The sequence below is a fragment of the Centroberyx affinis genome, unplaced genomic scaffold, assembly GCF_046629955.1.
Source record: "Centroberyx affinis isolate AG114_WGS23_722 - 3 ecotype Tasmania unplaced genomic scaffold, CSIRO-AGI_Caff_v1 ptg000171l_1, whole genome shotgun sequence".
Taxonomy (NCBI): Eukaryota; Metazoa; Chordata; class Actinopteri; order Beryciformes; family Berycidae; genus Centroberyx; species Centroberyx affinis.
Genome location: NW_027278868.1, coordinates 290339 through 311344, shown reverse-complemented (window position 1 = coordinate 311344; position 21006 = coordinate 290339). Strand labels below are relative to the sequence as shown.

The 21006-nt window shown below is 41.9% G+C and overlaps 1 protein-coding gene across 1 annotated transcript in view; it reads right to left on the bottom strand.

The window, feature by feature from the left end:
* Positions 1-362: 362 nt before the first annotated feature.
* tasp1 (taspase, threonine aspartase, 1) overlaps positions 363-21006 on the bottom strand; it is a 30804-nt gene continuing 10160 nt past the window's right edge. The window contains exons 9-14 of the mRNA XM_071534882.1: positions 17660-17779; positions 17444-17522; positions 12209-12319; positions 10098-10205; positions 7627-7700; positions 363-1756 (exon numbers count right to left, since the gene is read on the bottom strand). Coding sequence (XP_071390983.1) covers positions 1664-1756; positions 7627-7700; positions 10098-10205; positions 12209-12319; positions 17444-17522; positions 17660-17779 — 585 coding nt within the window. The 3' untranslated portion in view covers positions 363-1663. The remainder of the gene's footprint in view (positions 1757-7626; positions 7701-10097; positions 10206-12208; positions 12320-17443; positions 17523-17659; positions 17780-21006) is intronic.

Genomic DNA, 21006 nt, shown 5'->3' with positions numbered 1-21006 from the left:
CTCACTTCCAGAAGTCTTTCAGCATGCTCACTTTCTGCAGTTCTTTTTCCACTCCAGTTACTGTCCAGCATGTAATTTATTCCTAGACTATAAATTTTTGGCAGCCCACAGTTCAGATTATATGATATGTGCAACTGAAAGAGGAGGGTAGACTTTTAAGATGTCTGTTAGGGCTTAAAACACAAACTGCTCTCCAAATAGCATTGTATATTTTCCTTTCAAAATGAAAGAGACAGTAGAGTTAGTACAATACGTCGGTCTCATGCTGTCATGCAATTAAAGAGACTCGATGGTTTCGACACAAAGACAGTTTTGACACAAAAATCGGCAACATAGATTTTATTTGCTTTTTGAGCACTGTAGAGAGCTGTGCACATATTACAATTTCAATAGCTTATACCATTTTATATTAAATACATTTTCAAGTAAAGATACAACAAGCTGTATTATAGTTTTGTTGAGACTGGAATTTATTATTCTTATCACTAACTGAGTGAAACAGCAAAACTAAAGAAACTGTTAATCCCAACAGAAGCATCAATTTAGACCCTTATTCCTTTCAAATACAATACTCAACAGCACCATTTCATGGGCTTTACAAATGCATAAATTAGTTTGTATCAATTCTTTTTCTTTCTTAACAAGAAAATACATGTCTCTGTCAATGTGACTATATAAATATAAACTGTGTTTTCAAATGGTGACTAACAGTCGTGTTTGGTGATGGGGTCAAGTACTGCTACCTGAGCACTATAGTTTCAGCATCACACTGGGAAGTGCATAGCCTCCTGCTTCAATGATCAACCCTATGCCTGGCAAAGAAAAGAGAGTGGCTTAGGATCTTAGTTTTGTACATGCAGTTGTCATTATAATAACTTTGTGTTCACATTTTAAAACAATTTAGCGAAGCAGTGAAATCCTAAGGCTGCGATGGCTATAAAATTCACTATGATCTAAGATGCACATAATGCTACATTATATATACTGTAGGATTCATGACGATATGTGTGTGTACAAGTACATGAAACCGGGTCTGTATGTGTGACTTTGTAAATTGCTTTTATCATTGTTCAACTCTCACAGCTATAAATGCCCCATTCACGACTACTACAATTATCTGGGCTAGCAGGCATTCCACAAGGTGCATTCTGACATCCTTTTAAACTCGAAAGTATCTAAACGACAAAATAAAGTCTCGCATTTAAAGTTCTTAAAAGTTTGAAAATAGCCACATCTGTTAAGCAATACAAAGTAACATGGATATCCACCCTGTTTTCCTAAATCATAGCTTATATACAATCGGAAGGACGGCGCTTTCAGTTGGAAAAGAGTAACAAAGAAAAAAAAATGGCGCATCAAGGCAATGGTGCATCAAGTCTAATCCAGGTGAGACTGGAAAGCTTGGGGGGTAAAAAGGGGGGGAGTTGGCATAGAGTACATGCTGGAGGCAGACAGCGGCGAAGGGAAGGTCCTGTAAGTGCACTAAGCAGAAGCTAACACCCCTCCCTCCTTCCTGGACACCTGTTAAAACAGCTAAAGCTTATTACTTCTGGCCTTGCAAGGGTGGTGGGGAGTGGGGTGGTGATGGTGTGTGTGTGTGTGTGTGTGGTAGGGTTTGCATTGGAGTATTGCTGAAGAAGCCCGCGGGGAGGGTGGGTGTGGCTCACTCCACGACGCTCGTCAGTCTACACACACCGCCCTCGATGGCCAGCGACTGCCCTGGGACAGCTCCTGGAGGCAGTCTGGATATGTGAGTCTGCAGGGCAACAGAAGGAGAGACACACTGAGATATACAACCAAGGGAAGAGACAGATATATACAGAGAGGTAGGGCTATAAAAATAGATGTTGGCTTATACATATTGGCTGCCTCCTCAACATTCAGGAAAATGGTAAGGATTAAGAACTTTGTTACACGAACAGGCATAAAAAGAGACTGATACAGGTACAGATGCAGCCATAGTGTTTTCACTGCACGCTTGGTAGATAAACACTGCACTTTTGATAAGACAAGATGAAACTTTACTGATCCCTGTGGGGAAATTGGGTCATTGCAGCAACAAAATAGTAATAGGATACAGTCAGAAAATTAGAACTGAAATAACAATATTGCAAATGGGGGTATTAAACATAATGTAGCCAGCAATTTTAAAGTTCAAGAACATATAACTATAAGTTTGCTCCATTGCCTGGAGGAATTGTTTGCTCTCTCTTCAGCTGTTGGAAGTTACAAAGAACTAGTTGGTTTAGAGACAACCGTTTTGTGTTACAATATACCTATTTGCTTGTAGTGAATAACATTCAAGAACGAACAGTCTGCAGTACTGACGCAGCATAGATGCAGGAAAAATGCATGAAGGGGGGCTTCTACAATAGCAACTACTGTCGCATCACTCGTGAGCACCTCTAAAGCACCCAGATGGCCAGTGAGTATTTATAGAGAAAGACAGAGAGTAGGTGGAGAGGGGGAACAGAGTGCCAGTGTTTTGTGTTTGAGCAGAAGGAGAGAGGAGTAAGAGGAGGAGGAGGAGGGGGGGGCAAACACAGCTGTGAGGCTGGGAGTGAAGCTTCCACTGGGGGATCAAAGGTGGCCGACTCTCCCTGTGCCAATAATGGCGGTCATAGTCCTTCCTCTCTCTCCACAGAGGTTAAGACAGGCCCGGGCCCCGAGGGGGAAAGAGTCCCTCGGCCCGCTGACCAGGCCGCAGAATAGACCTGACGTCACTCCTCCAGCCGCAAGAGCCTATCATCTCTGCTCTGGGCCTTTTTTTTTTTAGGCCTGAACTCTGGCCCCTGGCACCCAGAGGGCAGCTGTCACTACCGTGGGACAACAGCCAGACAAGGCCAAGCACACATGGCAACGCTCTCAGGGGCTATTATGCCTCCAGTGCCCCTTTCTGTGTTCCTCATCTTCCCTTCATCTTCCGAGGACGGGGTTAAAGAGAGGGCTTGTTTAAACTGTTTAGAGTGAAGACCCGTCAGTGAGTCACAATCCACTAAGGGTGACATGCTAAATGTTTTCCTTTTGATGTTTGTATGTCAGAAGGAAAGAGCTAGCTACATTTCTTTCTTCTTGACCTGCTTCTGATGATGACACCCAATGTGTCCTGAAGCTCACCCGTAGATGCGACCCTTGCGCCACACCGTTGAGGCCTTAATTTTTGTTTCAACCCGACACCACAGATAAATTGAGTTAGTGAGCAGGGACACTCAAGGGCTTTCTAAACCAAACAGGCGAGTAATTACCCGACCACAGTACTGAGGGCAACGCATGTGCCTCTCCCAGGCTAGGGTGCTAGTTCATATCCCCGGGTTCCAGGGCCAGCAAGTGAGTGGGTGCTTCAGGCTCTCACTTGTCAGACAACAGGTGTCCCGACACTCCTGCGACATCGGGTCTGGTCAACATCAAGACACAGCGTCGCTATGCTGTAACTGTGCGTGTAACACTATATTACTAATTAACAACCACACATTTGATGTGTCTGTTTATGTTCTGCCTGCCTTTGCTCTCGCTCCAATTACAGATTTTGATTAGCAGTTTCCAGCGCAATCTGATTCACTTGAATGGAAGCCTTTAATCCTTTTAGTCATCCTGCACCAAGGCCATTAGCAGTACAATTCAGTACCACAATACTCAGACTGGAACTGAGTTGTTGTGTTACCCTTAGTGACTGGGCAGTGAGACAAAGGGCAACTTTTTTTTGGCAACTCTGATTGGTGACAGTGGCCAAGGAGTTGTCTCATCATTACTGCTTTTGACCACATAGGAAGATCTTGTTGCTTGGATACTTCAACAGTTTTTTAACCGTACATTCCACTTTGTCGCCTGTTGCTGTGAGTTTTGCCCCTCCGTAATATATCACACCTCACTGTCTAATGAACTCATCTAATGAATCCCTGCCCTGGAACCTATGTTTATAGGAGCAAGGCACATTCACCATCAAGGCAATGGGGCTGATAGAGCGGAGAAGGAATGGGGGGAACAATTAGGATAGCTAGAAGCCTGAACAGAGAGACAGAAAAAAAACACACACGCGAAGCTACAGTGAGCCTGTTGTCAGCTTGTTACCCAGTGACTGAAGTTAACCACATGACAGAACGATGGTTGAGTCAAAACATAACGCGAAAAACACAAAGTTCCATTGTATCTGTTGGCGAAAAACAACATGCTTTGGTGATATGAATGTGTTTAGGAGCTGGAAAAGCCACACATTAACACCACAGAGGAGGCCAGAGGATAAATATAGCACGATGAGTATGCTGCTGCTTGTGTGTTGTGGTTTTCACATTCTTTTCCTTCAAAAATAAATAAATAAATAAAACAATCATATGCCATTCATTCTCCAGGCGAGATGGAAAATAAAAACAAAATGTACCATAATAAAAGACATTTGTCGTGTGACAGACAAAGCAGACAATAGCCAGGAGGCCTGAATCGCACGCCGTTTGAATTTCTCTGGCCTTAGACAATTTGAGCAGCAACAAGCTTTATAGTGGTAATGATGTCCAGGAGGAGGGAGCGGAGCCATACAGAGAGAAGGGCCGTGGTGCTCGGATCCTGCACTTCTCTTTCATCTGTCCAATCATGTCAGACAATAAAACAATAGCCTAACTGTTTCAGCAGCAGCGTCACTAGCCTGTCCATGCAGCTCTGTGGAGCTCTGTAAAACACGGCTTGATGTCCTGATGTCTTATCCAATGCAAACACAGGTGAGCGTTTGAATGAAACCAGACGCCCTTTCTCCCTAGAGCTGCCGTTTTATCGGTTTTTTTTTCCCGCAGTCCAATGTCAAAAGGATTAGGATGCAGGCCCCCCGTTTCCCAGAAACAAAAACACCTGATTGAAGAGTAAGGGAAAAAAAGAAACTGAGAGGAGTCTGCTAGTACAGTGTCTGCAAGATTAGCCTTAAGTCCCACACAGTTGGGACTGAGCTACAGCACGCTTCACCGTTCTCCTGGGGTTTATAATATCTGTCATTTATCACCAGAAATATATACGTACAAATCTACGGATCAAAACACTGCATGAGAGAGGTAAACCTGCTATAGGGAGTAATGCAAATCCAGTCTGACCTCTGTCCTAAATACTCGCGCTCCTGTGTATCAGGCCTTTCATGTTCTTATCGCAGGAGAGCGGTGGAAGGAGGACCCTGACTGGCTGGTCAGCAACGCCCAGTGGGATGCCAACAGGAATGGGAGGAATGTCTGTAGAATAGCAGCTAAGGCTGCGGATGGAGCTGGCTGGTCCCTTTCCTCAACCCCTACAGCCCGGACACCTACATCCACACAGGAACGCTGAAATCCTCGGTATATCCAACCGTGCTCCGGGACCCTGCTCCAGGACTGTCCCTTAAAGGCTTAAAGTCTTCTCTGTTCCAGAGCGTCTCAGTGGAACGCATGGATGGTTGTGTTAACTTGAAACCCCAGTGGCTCCTGGCCTAAGTACTCATGTGGAAGTGGTCATCCAACTGTTTAAAATGACTGGAAACTGGCACATTTACAGATTCTTGAAACTGATCACTTTGTAGTTGTTGTGACAACGATTTTGTTGATGTTTACCGGTCTGTAATATATTGGCATGAGGCATGAACACAATGTTCCACATGATTACTTAGATGGAAAAGCTTAATTTCTTTCCAGAGAAAAAAATAGTCACTTGATTAAAAAAAAGAAATCTAAATAAAACACACATCTATCGAGAATACAGGTGTGATTTTTTTGTCAGGACAGGTGCTATGAATATCATATCACGGCAGAAGCTTCCAAATATTATCTATGAAATCCGATGAAACCCGATGTGTCCTAGACCTCCACCCGTAGATACAACGCACACATCTATGTGAAGGAACTAACTACGACTTGTGAACGAAGGCGATGGCTGGTGATTGAAAGTGTCCCTGCACAGTATAGAGTTCAGCGTGTTCTGCTCACCTCGTTAAGTTGGCACAGGCGTGAAAGGAGAGCTCGCATGCTCACATTCCGCCACAAAGCCCAATACACAGAGCACATTTAGCAAATATGCAGATTGATACTGATATCCCCAGCGGTGCGTGACTTGCAGTAAACTCTGTTCGCAGTACTACAGGACCAGGTAAGGCCAGAGCAGGGGAATGACGAGAGACACAGAAAGACAGAGAGATAGAGAGAGAGAGAGAGAGAGAGAGAGAGAGAGGCAGGAGGGAGGAAGGGCAAATACTTTGAAATCTGAACCAGGGTTGAACAACAGTGCCCTCTCTTCATACAGTGACAGAGCTACATCAGCAAAAGGAATCGGTCTGAGCCGAGCCAGTACACCACTCAGAGCCGGGAGACTCGTGCATTAAGCTGTGTTCACCACTTCAAACTCTTAGTAAATCAAGTGAGACGCACATCCACATCTTTCACTCATTCATTCATGGTCCACTCAGATTTTTTATTGTGGCATCTTTTTTTTTTTTTAAATTTTGCCACAAGAAAGTTGCAAGGATCTACTGTGAGTTTTGCAAGGGTTTTTAGTCACACAATCCTATAGCCAAGGCCTCCAGCAGACTGCATACCAAACAAAACAGCAGGTTCCTATCTGCAAGAGAACCACGGATCCATGGAAAAAGACAAGAAATCTAAATCTCTTAAAGGAAGAATGAGGAAGTGTTAGTCTGTGTGTGTGTGTGTGTGTGTGTCTGTGTGTGTGTCTGTGTGTGTGTGTGTGTGTGTGTGTGTGTGTGCATTTTTGGATAGTAGAGGATAAATGACTGATTATAGCTTGACAGCGAGATCTCTACAAAAATACACATGAACAAGGAATTTAAATCTCTTTCAGCATAGGTGAATGAAGAATGAGTTAGTGTGTGTGTGTATGTGTTTTTTGGATAGCAGAGAATAAAAGATTGATTACAGCTTGACAGTGAGATCTCAAAAAAATAATTATTATTCCTAAATAATCTTTGATTGGTAAATTTCCTACTCACTAACACATGGCTTTCAAGTCTAAATAAAAATCAAGCATTTCACCTACAATGCAGGGACCACAGATCATTTCCTATTTATTCTCTGACTGCAGCCAATTTCTGTTTTTATATAATATTGTAAATTGAGCAATTTGCTCAGGAGGAATAGTCAAACAACAGGCAGGAGGCTGGCTCAGGTCCACTGCTTTTTATGCAATCACATTTCCTATTCTGCAGTCCGACACATTTCACAAACCTGCCCTATCACTGAAACAGTTATTATTCCAGAAGAGTAATTTGTTTGTTTTATCACATTTTTCTAATTAACATCATCATACTTCTGGAAAATTTGATGTAAAACAACCTTCATACGGCCTGAAGCAAATCTGTGACTCAAACTGTAAGTCATTAAAAGAGAAGACAAACTAGTGCTCATAAATTATGAAAACAACACGCCTGAGGTAACTTCAACACATTGGCACTGGTCAATGATGCATAATTATCATTCATTTTGCAAACATGCCAATGTGCCTGTTTGTGATGATTTTTCTTTAACCTAGTCTGCACACTGTGATGCTAGCCAACCGCCATGCCTGTACAGTCTTAAAGAAGAGGTGATGAGTTAAAGATGGTTATATTCAACGCATGAACCATGAGAATTTAGTCTCTTCTTTGTTTGTGAAGCCGACTGGGAAGCTCACCTTGGCTTTGCTATCTTGGGCAGACATGTAGCCGACACACATGCTCTCTGTGGTGTGACTCCATAGGAACTCCACTGTGAAAACACACAGATAAAAAGGTTAAACATGGAGTGGACAAAGGACAGAACAGGAAAGAAGAGGATAAGAGAAGAGGAATAATATAAACAAAAACAGAGAAGGGAAAAAAAGCCTTAAGTTAGTAATTCAGTCAAGGTTCAATTTCTGTCAAGCTGAGGTGTTACACAATCAATAAAGCCTTGCCATCTGCCAGAGGAAAAAACGTTTCAGTTTGACAGGTGGCAGGGAATGCTCAAATGCAGCAAACTCTGAGCACGCCCATAATACATCATGAAAATATATGGCACGCAGTTGCAACATAACTGCAGAGGAAGGTGGAACTTGTGAGTTGGACGTGAAAGTTAATTACAGCCCCAAAAGGATGTGGTAGAGATACTGAGGGACTGTTTAGTCTTGTAAATCAACACAGAGCCCTTCCCAGTCCACTGTAATCCGATCTGTGGTTGCGGAGGCAGTCCACACTCTTTCACAACGAGGCCTACAATCCACAAACAGCAACAAACAGGGCCTCTGCCAAGTGCTGGAAGGCGCAGTCAATCACTGTGCAAGTGGCATTTTGGAAAATGTCATCGTTTGAGATGATATGGATAACATGAATAGCTCCTCTCTGGTCATCAGCCATTAGTGTCAATTCCAAATGAAGATGTCGTCGCCGCCTGCGACAGAAACTGCTGCTCCTCTTTGTTCAGTGAACTTGAACAACGCCTCCGCTGGTTTCTGTGTAACTGAGGCCTCAATTTGCAGCATGTTTGTTATAAACACTAACTTGAAATAAAGTTGTGAAGTTATGATGTTTAGTCTGAAAGCACCCAAACAAGTGATACACAGCTGCTGCTTCTGGTCCATGTACTGGCATAAAATGGCATTATTGCCCTTTTTGGCAGGTGCAATTCTTGCTTAAACATGATTAAATCAGTATTTTTTTCTAGTTTTTGACGTATCCATTTTAATTGCACACTGCTATAGGTTCCCTAGATATTATGCAATTTCACACATAGGCTGTGTGAAATTGTTTTTTTTTTTACTGTACACTAAAATGTGTTGTAAACAATTCTACCCCTCAACTTCAAATTTCGCCCCCCCACCACTCCCCAGTACTGGGACAAATAACTTTGAGTACATTAAACTAACCTATGTTAAAACTAATCATATAAACCTTGCATACATTGAGTGTGGTTTGTGACCCATCACCAGAATCTTGAGATTTTTCTATGATGCACTCTATGATTAATTAATTAATTAAATGCAAGCTCAAGCTGTCTGGCCAAAAAACAATGCCATCCAATCACCATTTGCTGCTGTGTACAATTACTTAAGCAGTATGGCTCCACCAATCTAGTATTCCCATTCATCTCCATAGGGAAAGTGGCCAAGAAGCGCTCCAACGCTGAATTGACCCTGCAGAACTTAAAGCATGTTGGAGGGAATATATTAGTTTTTCACTAATATACTAGCTCAAGGCCTAAACTGTATAGTCAATCAAAGAGTCAAACAGTCCACTTAATCTATTCTATCTACATGAGGGTATTGTTCATGTTCACAAATATGGATTAATATATCTTGGCCATAAAAATAGTGTAGAAAAAGTAACTCTTAAACCAAGTGGTGTTCCCCTCCAAGATATATGGGAAATTGCTTGTCAGTATCTTGCAAAGTGAAGGAAGTACCCTGGGATATCCGATTGCTTTTCTCACCTGCAGGAGAACAAGCATGAAAGTGGTACAAATTGATATTTTGAAGGATGCACTGAAGTCCTGTGAAATGTATCTACTGCTAGTAGTGCAGTGGGCAGATATAAGTTAAGACCGTATTAAAGATCAAACATGGGAGCCAGATGAGAGAGGAGCTCTGATCAAGCACTAGATACCCATCAAAGTCCCTCCTCGACTGTTCCCATCACTGGACCTAAAGGACAGAGAGATAAACCCTGGACATCTGTTTTCTGCTTCTGTGTTTCAGCATATCAGAGGTTCTCTCTCTGGCATGGCAGTGTGGTGTATGGGCTTGAAGATGTGGCCGAACACAGGCCAACACATAATATGCCACGATGGCAGAAGGGAGCGTTCCCAGGGGCTCCAGGTAGAGAAACCAGATCCATCAACACGAGCAGCCGGGCTGGGCAGTGCGGAGAAGGCCTCCACTTATCTGAAGATTAGCGGTTGATTCTGTAGTGGGAGGTCTCTGTTTGAACCTGAGACGAAGGGTGTGAAACCAGAGCCTGATTGTGCAAGTTAAAACACGGACCACCCGCCAGGAAAGCCGCAGCACCTCCTCCCCCTCCCCCCAGCTATCTGATGATGGATTTGTAAATATCCACCGCCGCTCCTTTACCTACCAGCAGTTGTGACGTGGGGTTTGTGTGTGATTAGGGTTGGAAATGATTAATGTCTTACCCAGTGCGCCCTGGATATCTTGAGATGGCTGAGCCTCCACACATCTGCAGCAGCGTAAGACAATTACCCCACCCAAAACACGATCCTCACTGGCCAGAAAGGGTGAGCCTGCATACACAACAGAAAGCATCGCACTTAAGATGACTGAACATGGCACAAACATGGCAAAAACAACAGCGTTTACCTCAGTCAGTATCGTCTCCTGTTTACTGTTAAGTTCTCCACTCAGACGTAACAAACTAGTGCTACTAAATGTGAAAACTAGACAAAACACAGCCCTTTTAATCAAATGAAGGATCTATGAAAAATTCCCATTCAACTTGTCTACCTTTCTGGGCCAAGTTAAACAACTGAAAGCAATTATTCTGTCCCAATGCTTTTATTTTATTAAGCAGACTGTTCAGTAAAAAACACTTCATTCCATTTGTATGGGCAGGTTTTAGCACATAATAAGTTAATGATAGGTGGTGTAATTATTGTTCTACACACTGTATACGCTACTCCAGCACAATGCTTCATTTGAAGAAAAACATCCGGCTAAATTCCACTTAATGGCTCTTAAGCTTACGTTTAAAAACACAAACAGACAACACAAGAATTCATTGTGTGGAATGAGAACCTTTTTTGCTACCTGACTAAACTTCAATGTGCTTCAATGAGGTGTCATATATACAAGAAAAATTTGATTGGCTGCTTAGTGTGAGGAAATAAAGTGGGAGAGCTTGGTTTGGAAAGAAACAAAATAAGAACAGCTACAGCATGTCTAGAAACATCTAAACACAGCAACAAGTTTAAGAAAAACAAGAACAATCGTGGCATTTCATAAAAATATTATTGTTGCGTTTGCACGCCATTGTTTCTTTTTTGCGTTTCACACTGATTTTGGTTCCTTGTAGTAATGCCCCCTTGCTCAACACTCTATAAAAAGACTTTTGAGTATAGCTTGGACCGCATTCACACAAAATCCTGGTATTTATGCTACATTTTAAAAGGCCCTTAAATTTCTGTTTTGTTAAATATTCCATAATAAATCTGACATCTCTGCACACTGTAAACATGCAAGAGGTTCAATTATTGCCTTAATGTTCACCATTAATTTACCCTTCAATAACAATCAAAACAAGAATACATTTAATGAGTTTAGACCATTTGTGAGTATGTGGGTATTTGTGTGTGTGTGTGTGTGTTTGGCGGGTGTATCCATGCCATGAGACTTACTGTACTATGCAAAGTGATCTCTCTGAATCAGCCTGTGATTCGATGCTATTCTATATTTATCACAGTCAGATGTGTTCATATTAACTCTTGCATGCACAGTTACATCTATAAGAGCAGGTATCGCTCAACTTTAAGCTAAACACCGATGCTATGGTCATTATATATGTTCCATTTAGAGAACTTGACTTAAATGGATCATGTAACTTGAGTGAGAGGCCTCCACATCACAGGCATTGTCATCATTGCTCCTCGCTGAGGCAGGATTTATGGAGCTTTGTTTAACTTAATGTGTGCCTCGAAAGGAAACAACAGAGGAATTAACTTCAAAATGACTCCATCCAGCCCGTCCAACTGTCTTGGTGTTACAGATGTCCGTGACAAAGCCAACGCATGGGGACGGACTTCTAAAGGAGGCCAGAACAAGGCTCAAACCGCCACATGTTCCCACACAGTCTGTGTTATACTTTCCCCCCTCTGCTCTGTCCTCTCTGAGCGATGCCAGTGGTCACTCTCATTCACAGGCCCAGCGAACACAGAGACAAACACCATTAACAAGCTTTTTGAAAAAACTGACCACTTCTGAAAACAATGAAAACATCTTCGCATCAACTGTCAACAAAACATTTATATCTCCCAAAATAACTGTGGCTGTCAAATATGAATGTGTGGAACATTTGAATGCCCCGTTTAAACACATGAGAATGATCCATAAATCAAGCGCTGTCTCTTCTGATGCCTTTGATTCCAATGTTTCCAGTTGTTAGCTCATTTCTAATTTTACATCTGTTTGGTAGTTTTAATTTTCCCCATGCATAACTGTGTGTCTGCAAACACTTGCTTGGCTGACAATCTGTGTGTGTGCAAAGGGCCGGGAATCAGGCTGTGTGACTCACTGATGAACTTGTGTTGCATAGCCTCCAGCAGCGCTTGGTGGGCATCTTCAGACTGCATGGCAGCAGAGCATTCCCGTGCCAGCATGGTGCGAATCAGATGCTCTCCACAGCCTGGCAAAAGACACACACACAGAGGTGAGAACATGAGCTTATCTCAGCTTATTTGTTTTTTAAGTATGCCTGCCTTCAATGAAAACTCCACAAACTCTATCGTGAGTTGGCTTGGAGACCTCTGCTGCACTTGGACGTTTAAAAAGTCAACAGGTCCTGTTGTTTATGGTATTAGTCGCATCTTGAAGTTACTATGTTTAATTGAATTTTAATGAGATGGTTATGTACGAGCATTCCCTGATTACCATTTGTAATACTATGCTTTGATATTGAAAAACGTGTTAAAAGATCACATTCTTCCAATATTTCTGGTGACTAAGTTCAGTAATGGAACAATTACACAAAGAATTGTGAAATGGAGGGATTAATGTTTTTCATATGCAGAAAAACAAGTGCGGTGATATTTACAATTGTTTTCAGCCTGGTGTTTCAGTGCTGGTAATTTTACCATGTTGTTCTCAGTGTGATTCTTTTAACCTTTATTTGTCCAGCGAAAATTGACAACACGTCCCTGCTTCACATTCACAAAGCTACAGGTATTCATACACAGTACAGTCTGTTGGCCAGTGAGCAGCTCCACTGGAGCTGGGGGTTAAGTGCCTTGCTCAAGGGCAGGCCGGCAGTAGTTGCTGAAGGAGGAAAGAGTGTTTCTCATTTCCTTTCCTCTGCCCAGATTTTCCTGGTCCAGGGTTTTCAAAAACTTTTCAGTCCTAAGCCCACTTCTGTAACCTTTAGGCTACTGCTGCCCCACTGTGTTTTTATGTGTATGTGTACCTGCAACGTAATATGTCTCAAGCACTGTTACACATTTATTTTATACTAATAATTGTCAAATTGACATATTACCATTATATGTAACCTCGGTTTTAGAAAAACTTCTTAAACAGTAAAGTGCTACTGAGATGTCTATCAACTTTGGAGAGTTGAGACATGCCACATAGCTGTAGGGATAAGTACATGGCAGCACACCAAATGTAATACTGTTGACAATTTATAAAAGCACTTTCCTTAGGGTCCACAAAAAAACACAACCACAGAGGCCTAGAGTTTGTCTTTTAACACTGTGTACATGCCATAAACTAAATCCTTTGAATTAATTAGAATAAAATCGGAGATGTGCCAGCAGGGTGTGCTACAGCAGGCTGCAATCAGTTCATGAATCTGTCAGCTCTCCTGAATGCAATATGTAACAAAAATAAAGCATTTTGTTGAGCATTTAAGTAAACTAGGAACCATAAAAAGAATAAAAAATGGGTAGCCTGTATAAATGTCTCACCTTACCCACTACAACCTCCAAGACAAAGCAGAGCAGGTGTGTGCTATTTCATATTTTAGATAATAAGCTACATCCTGCTTTAAGGACACAAATGTAGGAATTTCAACTAATACATGTTGTTGCTGGGGAAAACGTACAAGGAAAATTAGAACTTGAATGTATGTGGCATGCTTACAATATGATCTTTCTCAAACATAAAGCCTGCCAGCGTTTTGGAAAGGGAAAAGAAACCTGAAAGTGAAAACAAAAGACATCTGGCAAAAGCTCCAGAGAAAACCCATAAAGACTAAAGAATATAGCCTTGTTGTTTCTGTAAACACAAATGAAGGCCCCATAAAATATCAGGTAACTACAACAAAACTGTACGCAGGTTGGTAACTGTGGCAACCAGATGCCTGCAGTAATTTGAAGTTCTTTTTTTAACGAGAGCAGAATGTCGGATTGGCCAGGTACTGTGCCCTTTGTACTGTGTTTACCGTAAGCTGCTCTGTCCCAGGGGAAATGGATATTATGGCAGCACAACCACACTGGAACTGGAGCTGCAGCGGGAGGGGCGGACGAAAGAAAGCAGCAGCTCCATACAAGAGAAATGTAAATAGAATAAAGCAAACTTGGGCACAGTGTGCGACGGCCAACAACAGCAAGAGGAAACACTGCCGACTTGCGAAGTGTGCTCACGCCGGCCACAGCAAAGAAAAAGCCCAACTAAGGGGTCAACACACACAAAACAAAAAGACCCACATAAGCCGCATATTACTAAGTGGACTAGAATGAAAGGGGGGAGGGGTGGGGGGGTGGGGGGAGGGGGGGGGGGAGGGTGAGGGGAAGAAAGGGTGACATATAGGGTGAGGACCATACTCCCCGTGTCAGTACCAAAATGATTGTTTTTCTGTTTCTTTTGATGGGAATGCCTTTCAAGTTAGGAAATTAAAAACAGGTGTCGTACTGGAACACACATTATGCTTTCCATCCCCATAAGGAAAGAGTTTTCAGTTTTGACTCACATGAAAGGCATACCCACAATATAGGAAGACAGGGGATGAGGTGAAAAAATATACAGTGCAAACAACCAGGCTTGACTGCTGAGATAAATAGATGTAGACTCTAACCGAGATAGTCTTACGCTGTTTGAGTTATTAACTAATAAATACAGAATAGATTAAGTGGAAGACTGGAGAGCCTGTACTCATGGGACACCTTTATTCCACAGACTAAAGATAAGCGATAGCTTGATGGTAGCTTGATGTAGATTCTATAGAGTGCTGTGATTGATCAGATTGGTACTGCTGGATATTCACTCTAAATACTATATGAGATTGGGGAATTGCCTATCAGTGATGGGCCCACTCTGATAATCCAATAAGAATAATTAAGATATAGAATATACAATAGGAGCCCTTTGTATCACCTGTTAGCCACTAAGCAGAGTAATGCCTTTCATCTACTAGTGAAACTTCAAGTTCACAACTGAGCAGGGTCACATATCACTTCAGAGCAAACATTTAGTCACTTTTCAAACAGACAAAAAACAGACACACAAAAAAAATCTGTAATACTGAATATTAAAACAAAAAACTTATTGTATTGTATTATTATACAATATTGGATTTTTGAACCAATTTCCTAAAAAAAAAAGTGATTTCTAGTTCTGAGTCACGTAACGTTACTGACAGCAAGGAGGCTTTGAATAGATTTCTGTGGCGAGAGCCTGCAACTGCTCTGACACTGACCACAGGTCTGCTGAGCTGACAGCCTCTGACTGAGGACAAAGGTGATGTGTTTTCATTTTTATGGTTCAAAAGAATGTGTCAGAGACAGGAAAGGTCTTGCATCGACACACCGGAAACACTTTTTCTTGAGAAGAGCTAGTACTGTGCGTACACTACACTGGGGCCTCTCAGAGCTGAGCCTCTGATTACAGTAAAAGGTAAAAGGAAGCACATTACCTTAACAGTAAAATACTTTTCCACCAGTACCTCATGCAAAGTCAGTTACAGTTTTACAGGGTGTCCAATCGTTAAAGTCACTTCCTTGCCCCTAAGAATCATTTCTATAAAATAATGGGCAGTTTCAAAGTCATTTTTTTGACTTGGGTTTAATTGTGTTTCCTGGCATATTAATCTGCATCTCTCCATTCTGGCAAGCTTTAGTAATGAAAAATTTTGGCTATCTCAGTGGCCCAAGTACATATGACTCCAGCTTCGGCCTGTCTGATCAAATCAGCTCCTCTGCACTGAGATGCATTTGGCTGCAGATCCACATCAAAAGATTTAATGTTCCCCAGAAGCTATATTGCAGACAAGCGTCTACACATCTTAAAGGAAGTGGGCTAATATAGCCTCTTTCAGAAATATATCTCACATCCAGAACCATACAGCTCACGAACGGCGAAGTTCCATTCAGCTCAAAGAGGCATGCACTCTTATTTATGAAAAGACCAAGGCATGCACATATACATTGTATAAATATGTTCAACAAGAATGCCGTTGCTTTGTTGAAAATGGCAGATCGGTCCTGAAAGGGGAGGATGTCTTTGTTCATGTGACAGTCTGCATTAGTTTAAAACCTAAACACCCTGCGCTTCAGGGCTGTCTCAAAAAGAAACAAGAGGCGGAGCAGAAAATCTCATTTGGCTTCTGAGTAATATACTTACTATACATGAGGATGCAGACATTTCACATGTTCGTGACAATCTGTTCTCATATTTTTCTACCAACAATTAAGGAAAGGGGAAAACCCGAAAATCGTGAACTGTGAGTAAAACCTTAAAGCGGCAAAGAAGATATTCTATAATGCGGATGTAAGTTGCCAAAACAGATCATAGCCAGCAACACAGTATACTGGTGCATACAGAGAGACAATGCTAAGTGGAACAAAAGATGGACACTCTAACCTCCACTTACAGTTTCCCATCCACGACGCCTTTTTAGATCGCCACTGAACCAAATCTGAACATCTATTTTGTATTTTTATCATCCACTAAAAGGTATTAGCCATATCCACTTTAAAATATTTGTCCATCTTCAGTGTCGGAGGCAGAGTGGTTAGAATGAATAACTTTACTGTACTGCTAACAGGCAAAAAGACAAAGCATAGCATCAGTAGCTAGATGATCGTTCACTCTATGTGATACTATGAAACATGCTTGATCTTTTTTAAATGATACATAAAACATGCCTGTAGACCTAGATCTACCATAATAAACAAAAACTGTTAATGGCAGCAAAATGGTAGTAAAACCCTGAGTAATGTCCAGGCAGCTGGTATATTTTGCACAGGATATACATGAGCCTATGCCCTGATATTTTACTGTAATTAAGACATCCAAAAAATGTTTAAAAAATGGCTCATTTCCGGCAACAAAAACATGACCTCTTAAAGGCTGAACCCGTTAGATAACTGTTCTCCAATGCTGAAACTCGCAAATTTACCAGCTTTCTATTACACTGTCCCAGAGGCTCTCCTACTATCACATCCACAGCAGGTGTCCCATGTCAAATGTCACTGCAAATCCAATGAGCTTCTCAACGCACCTGGCACGCAGCTGACTAACAAAGAGCGCAGCACGATGACTCAATCAGCCGAGGAAGTGACTGATGAGAATCACTCAGCAGGAATGGATGGAGGGTCACTGGAAAGTATTATCAGGCTTTTTGAAGCTTGACTCACTGAGGCAAAATAAGAGGCCCCCATCAAATATGTGTGTCTGATTCATATCATCTCCAGAACGCAACACAGGCTGGTGGCAAATGTTCATCTTGAGTGGAAAAAAGTTATGCACACACACACACACACACACACACACACACACAGACACAGTGGGTTGTAGAGAGTGTGTTGTGGTATACCTGAGGTACTCACTGCCGTAGAGTAAGGGTTCATATTACAGGCATTTTCAGCCCAGCAGCCACATCCATAATGAGCAGCCTGGGAATAGAGAGAAGAGACTGAATATTTCAATTCAGCGAGCACATCGAGGTTCAGTCATGAATGACAGAAGTTGTAATTTGGACACAGACATAAATAATAAAGTTGCAGAAGAGAGAGGAAAGGGCGTGACTAACCTGGCCAACCCTGCCTGGGTGTTTCATGGCCAGGCCGCCGCTGGACACTGCCGCAGCCACGTTCCCCTCCTGGTCCACCACGATGGCCCCCACTGTGTCCAGGCACGCTGAGCCATTTTCCTGCATCACAATAAAGACAGACAGGAGTCACATGAAGAGGAAAAACATAACACCAAACAGTCATGGATCATTTCAGGTTTTTGAGGTAGGTTTAAAACAAGCTTGGTTTCAGTGAAAATTACATATAAAGTGAGTGAACAAAGCTGGAGAGATGAGGAGAAGAAGAAGAGAAGAAACAGCTGTGCCAACGTTCACATCCTGAAGCGGAGCATTTCTTTGACATGGTGCATTTCCAAAATGAACAAGCACACTGTATGAGAAATTGATAAATAATTCTTTCATCTCCTTCATATTTCATCAAAAATGTGTTGTGATTTCAAACGTTTGCTTTCCTTCCCTGATTGCAGTTTGCTTTGGAAGCGACTTGTTTGTGAACCATCATGAGTCAGACTGCATGATAAATTGAGTTCTACAGGGGAAATGTGCAAAATGGCACTATGATACATGATCGGAGCTCCGCTCTTTCCAGGAACCGAACATCTCCACTGAACCTGGAGTGAAAAGCCAAAGTAAAAAAAAGAGCAGCAGCCTTTCTCATCTGTCTCCTGCTCTCCTAAATCAGTCCCGTCTCCAGACTCACTTGAGGCCAGAAGGAACCAGGGCCAGTCATTTCAAAATGCTACATGGAGCATCCTGTCATTCCTTATCAGCGTCCTTACATGGGAAAAAATCCACAGTGAATAATGGCCACGAGTGGAAAAAGGCATTTTTTGGCTGATACTGATATGCTTTAGAATTTTTCTCTGAACAACTGCCACTAAACACGATCTCCAATCGGCTTTCAAACAGGTGCCTGAATCTCTGTAAAAAAAAACAAAAGAGAAATGAATGGGAACATTTTATGGCTTGGCAAACAGAGAGGTATAAAAAGTACATTGTGTATGAAAATTAAAACCAGACCAGCTGCAATAAACATTTTTCATAGAACCCACACAAGTCTCTGAAACAGTCGTCACTCGTAACACAAAAATAGAGGTTATTTCAGATTAATTTATTTATATGAAAATTTATGTTAATCCTTATTCCAGTAAAATAACACTTTGCATGTTGACGTGACTTGACGTCTTCATTTTTTGTAATAACAGACCATTAGAGAGTAATATATGAAAGTCTGAGTCTGTATAAAGTCTAGGTCTGTAGTAAGCTGAGCTACACAAAATGGTCACATATTAATCATCAATAGGTCAAGTGGGTTTATGTAAACATGCAAAAGACAAATGGGAGAAGGAAGGGCAACTCAAATGTTTTTAATTTTCATTAGGCTAACAAGCCGTTTGATGCATATATCAATCATATTGCACATTAGCATGCCTAAGAAAACAAACAATGTGAGTTGTTAGTCTTCTTTCTTTTTAATGAATATCTACTTACATTTTGTGGATTAATGTAATTGAACTAGATAAACAATAACACTGTTCAAAAACAAAACCAGTGCAATACATCAAGCCATGACCATTTGCACATTTTAGTCCATTTACCACAATTCACATCACAACCAAGCTAAACTCTCCCACCCTCTGCTGTGCTGCTGCTGGTGGCGAGTTGTGTAGAAAGCAGCACCAGTCCAGCTGCTTTCTACTCAACTCAGCGTCAAGCCACTCTCCAACTGTAATGCTCAGTGCATTGAAACTTTGCACAGACACTTGCCTTGGTCAAATCATACCAAGTGTTTGGAAAGTCCACAAAGTAATTGTGTATTTTTATATAATGTATGTATACATGGTGCATCTTCTCATTGCCATTAAGAACTGTGCCAGGCAGTGAGGTACAGTGGCCAGAGATATTCCCACAACATACCCCAACAGCCTGCCTGGCTCATGCAGCACCTGTCACTGGGACGGAGAGAGCGCATATTGGTACCACAGGAGGGATGTCGGTTTTGCAATCTGGCTACGCAAATCATCCTTGAAAAGATGGCACAGCTCTATGATCAAAGTGTTATCCATGCAGAAACGCTGGATGCACAGGGCGTATGTTCAACTCAACACACTTAAACGATTTCACCCTCCGTGCATCCTGGTAATGCTATCTCCTTTGATAATCCCATAAGAACATGAGATCATGAACGGCAGGATGGATCTTGACGGCTTTTAGTCGTGGAGAGTCGTGACATTGCTTCCTCCTACACTATACCATATCCTACTTGATGTATTTTCCCTTTTTTGGTTTGCAGACTTCTTGATTTGTGTCAGGAAACTAACAGGAGCGCTAAACATATTGTAAGGTTTCAGGTGCGTGTAAAAATCTAATGTGAAGGTGGACATTTTGTTCTTTGATGGTGTATTTTTTCTCATTTCTGCAGATAACTGGCCAAACATAGACGACATGTTGAGATATTTGCAGTGCAGCTACAATGGAGTTTAGTAGCAGAAAAATGTTCAGCTATCTAAAACATCAGTAAATGTCCGGTTTAGGTGTCAGTCCGTCAGAATCAAAGACCAAAGCCTTCTTTCTAGACTCACCATTTTACACCAGTGTTCAACAATCATACAGGGATAAATCCACCGTAAGAGAGAAAGAGACACCCATTTCTCCACAGACAGAAGCCTCAATAGACCATAAAGCAATGCAGCCACAACACGTATTGCGTTTTGAGCAAGGGGTGCGACTCTCACCTTTTCTCAACTGGAAAAACTCACTCTCTTGCTCTTACTATCGCTATTGCTCTCTCCACCTACACATACTGAATGCAGCAACTTCACGCCTGTTCTCGGGGGGTTGCCGAAAGGCATTCTGGGAAATGTAGGAAAATTATAAAGTATAAGTAGACGAGACAGGTTGAGGGGAAGTGGGTACACCAAAAAAGTAAATCACAACACTTCATCACAAAATAACCTCTGGAATGCATTGAACACCACAGATTGGTAATACATAACAGTGTAAGAGAGTAAGAGGGTGGAATTTTCCTTACATTCCTTTAAGCAAAGTCAGAATTGGGCCCAGGAAGAACAAATTCCTCTTCCCAATATGGTAACAGCTAGCATCTATGTGTGAAGGATGCCACTATAGTCTGGTAACCATTTCTAACATAATCTTCCACACAATGGGCCATATTCATAAAACTCAATGGTAACAGCAATGCGGGACGCAAAATCCGCAGCTCAGTTATTTGAACTTATTCATAAATGTAGGAGCCACATTACCGCTGCCTTATTCTTAGCCACAGTCCAGATGACAACCAGTGAAATTCACATGTTAATTAAGCGTTACATATCCAACAGCCACCC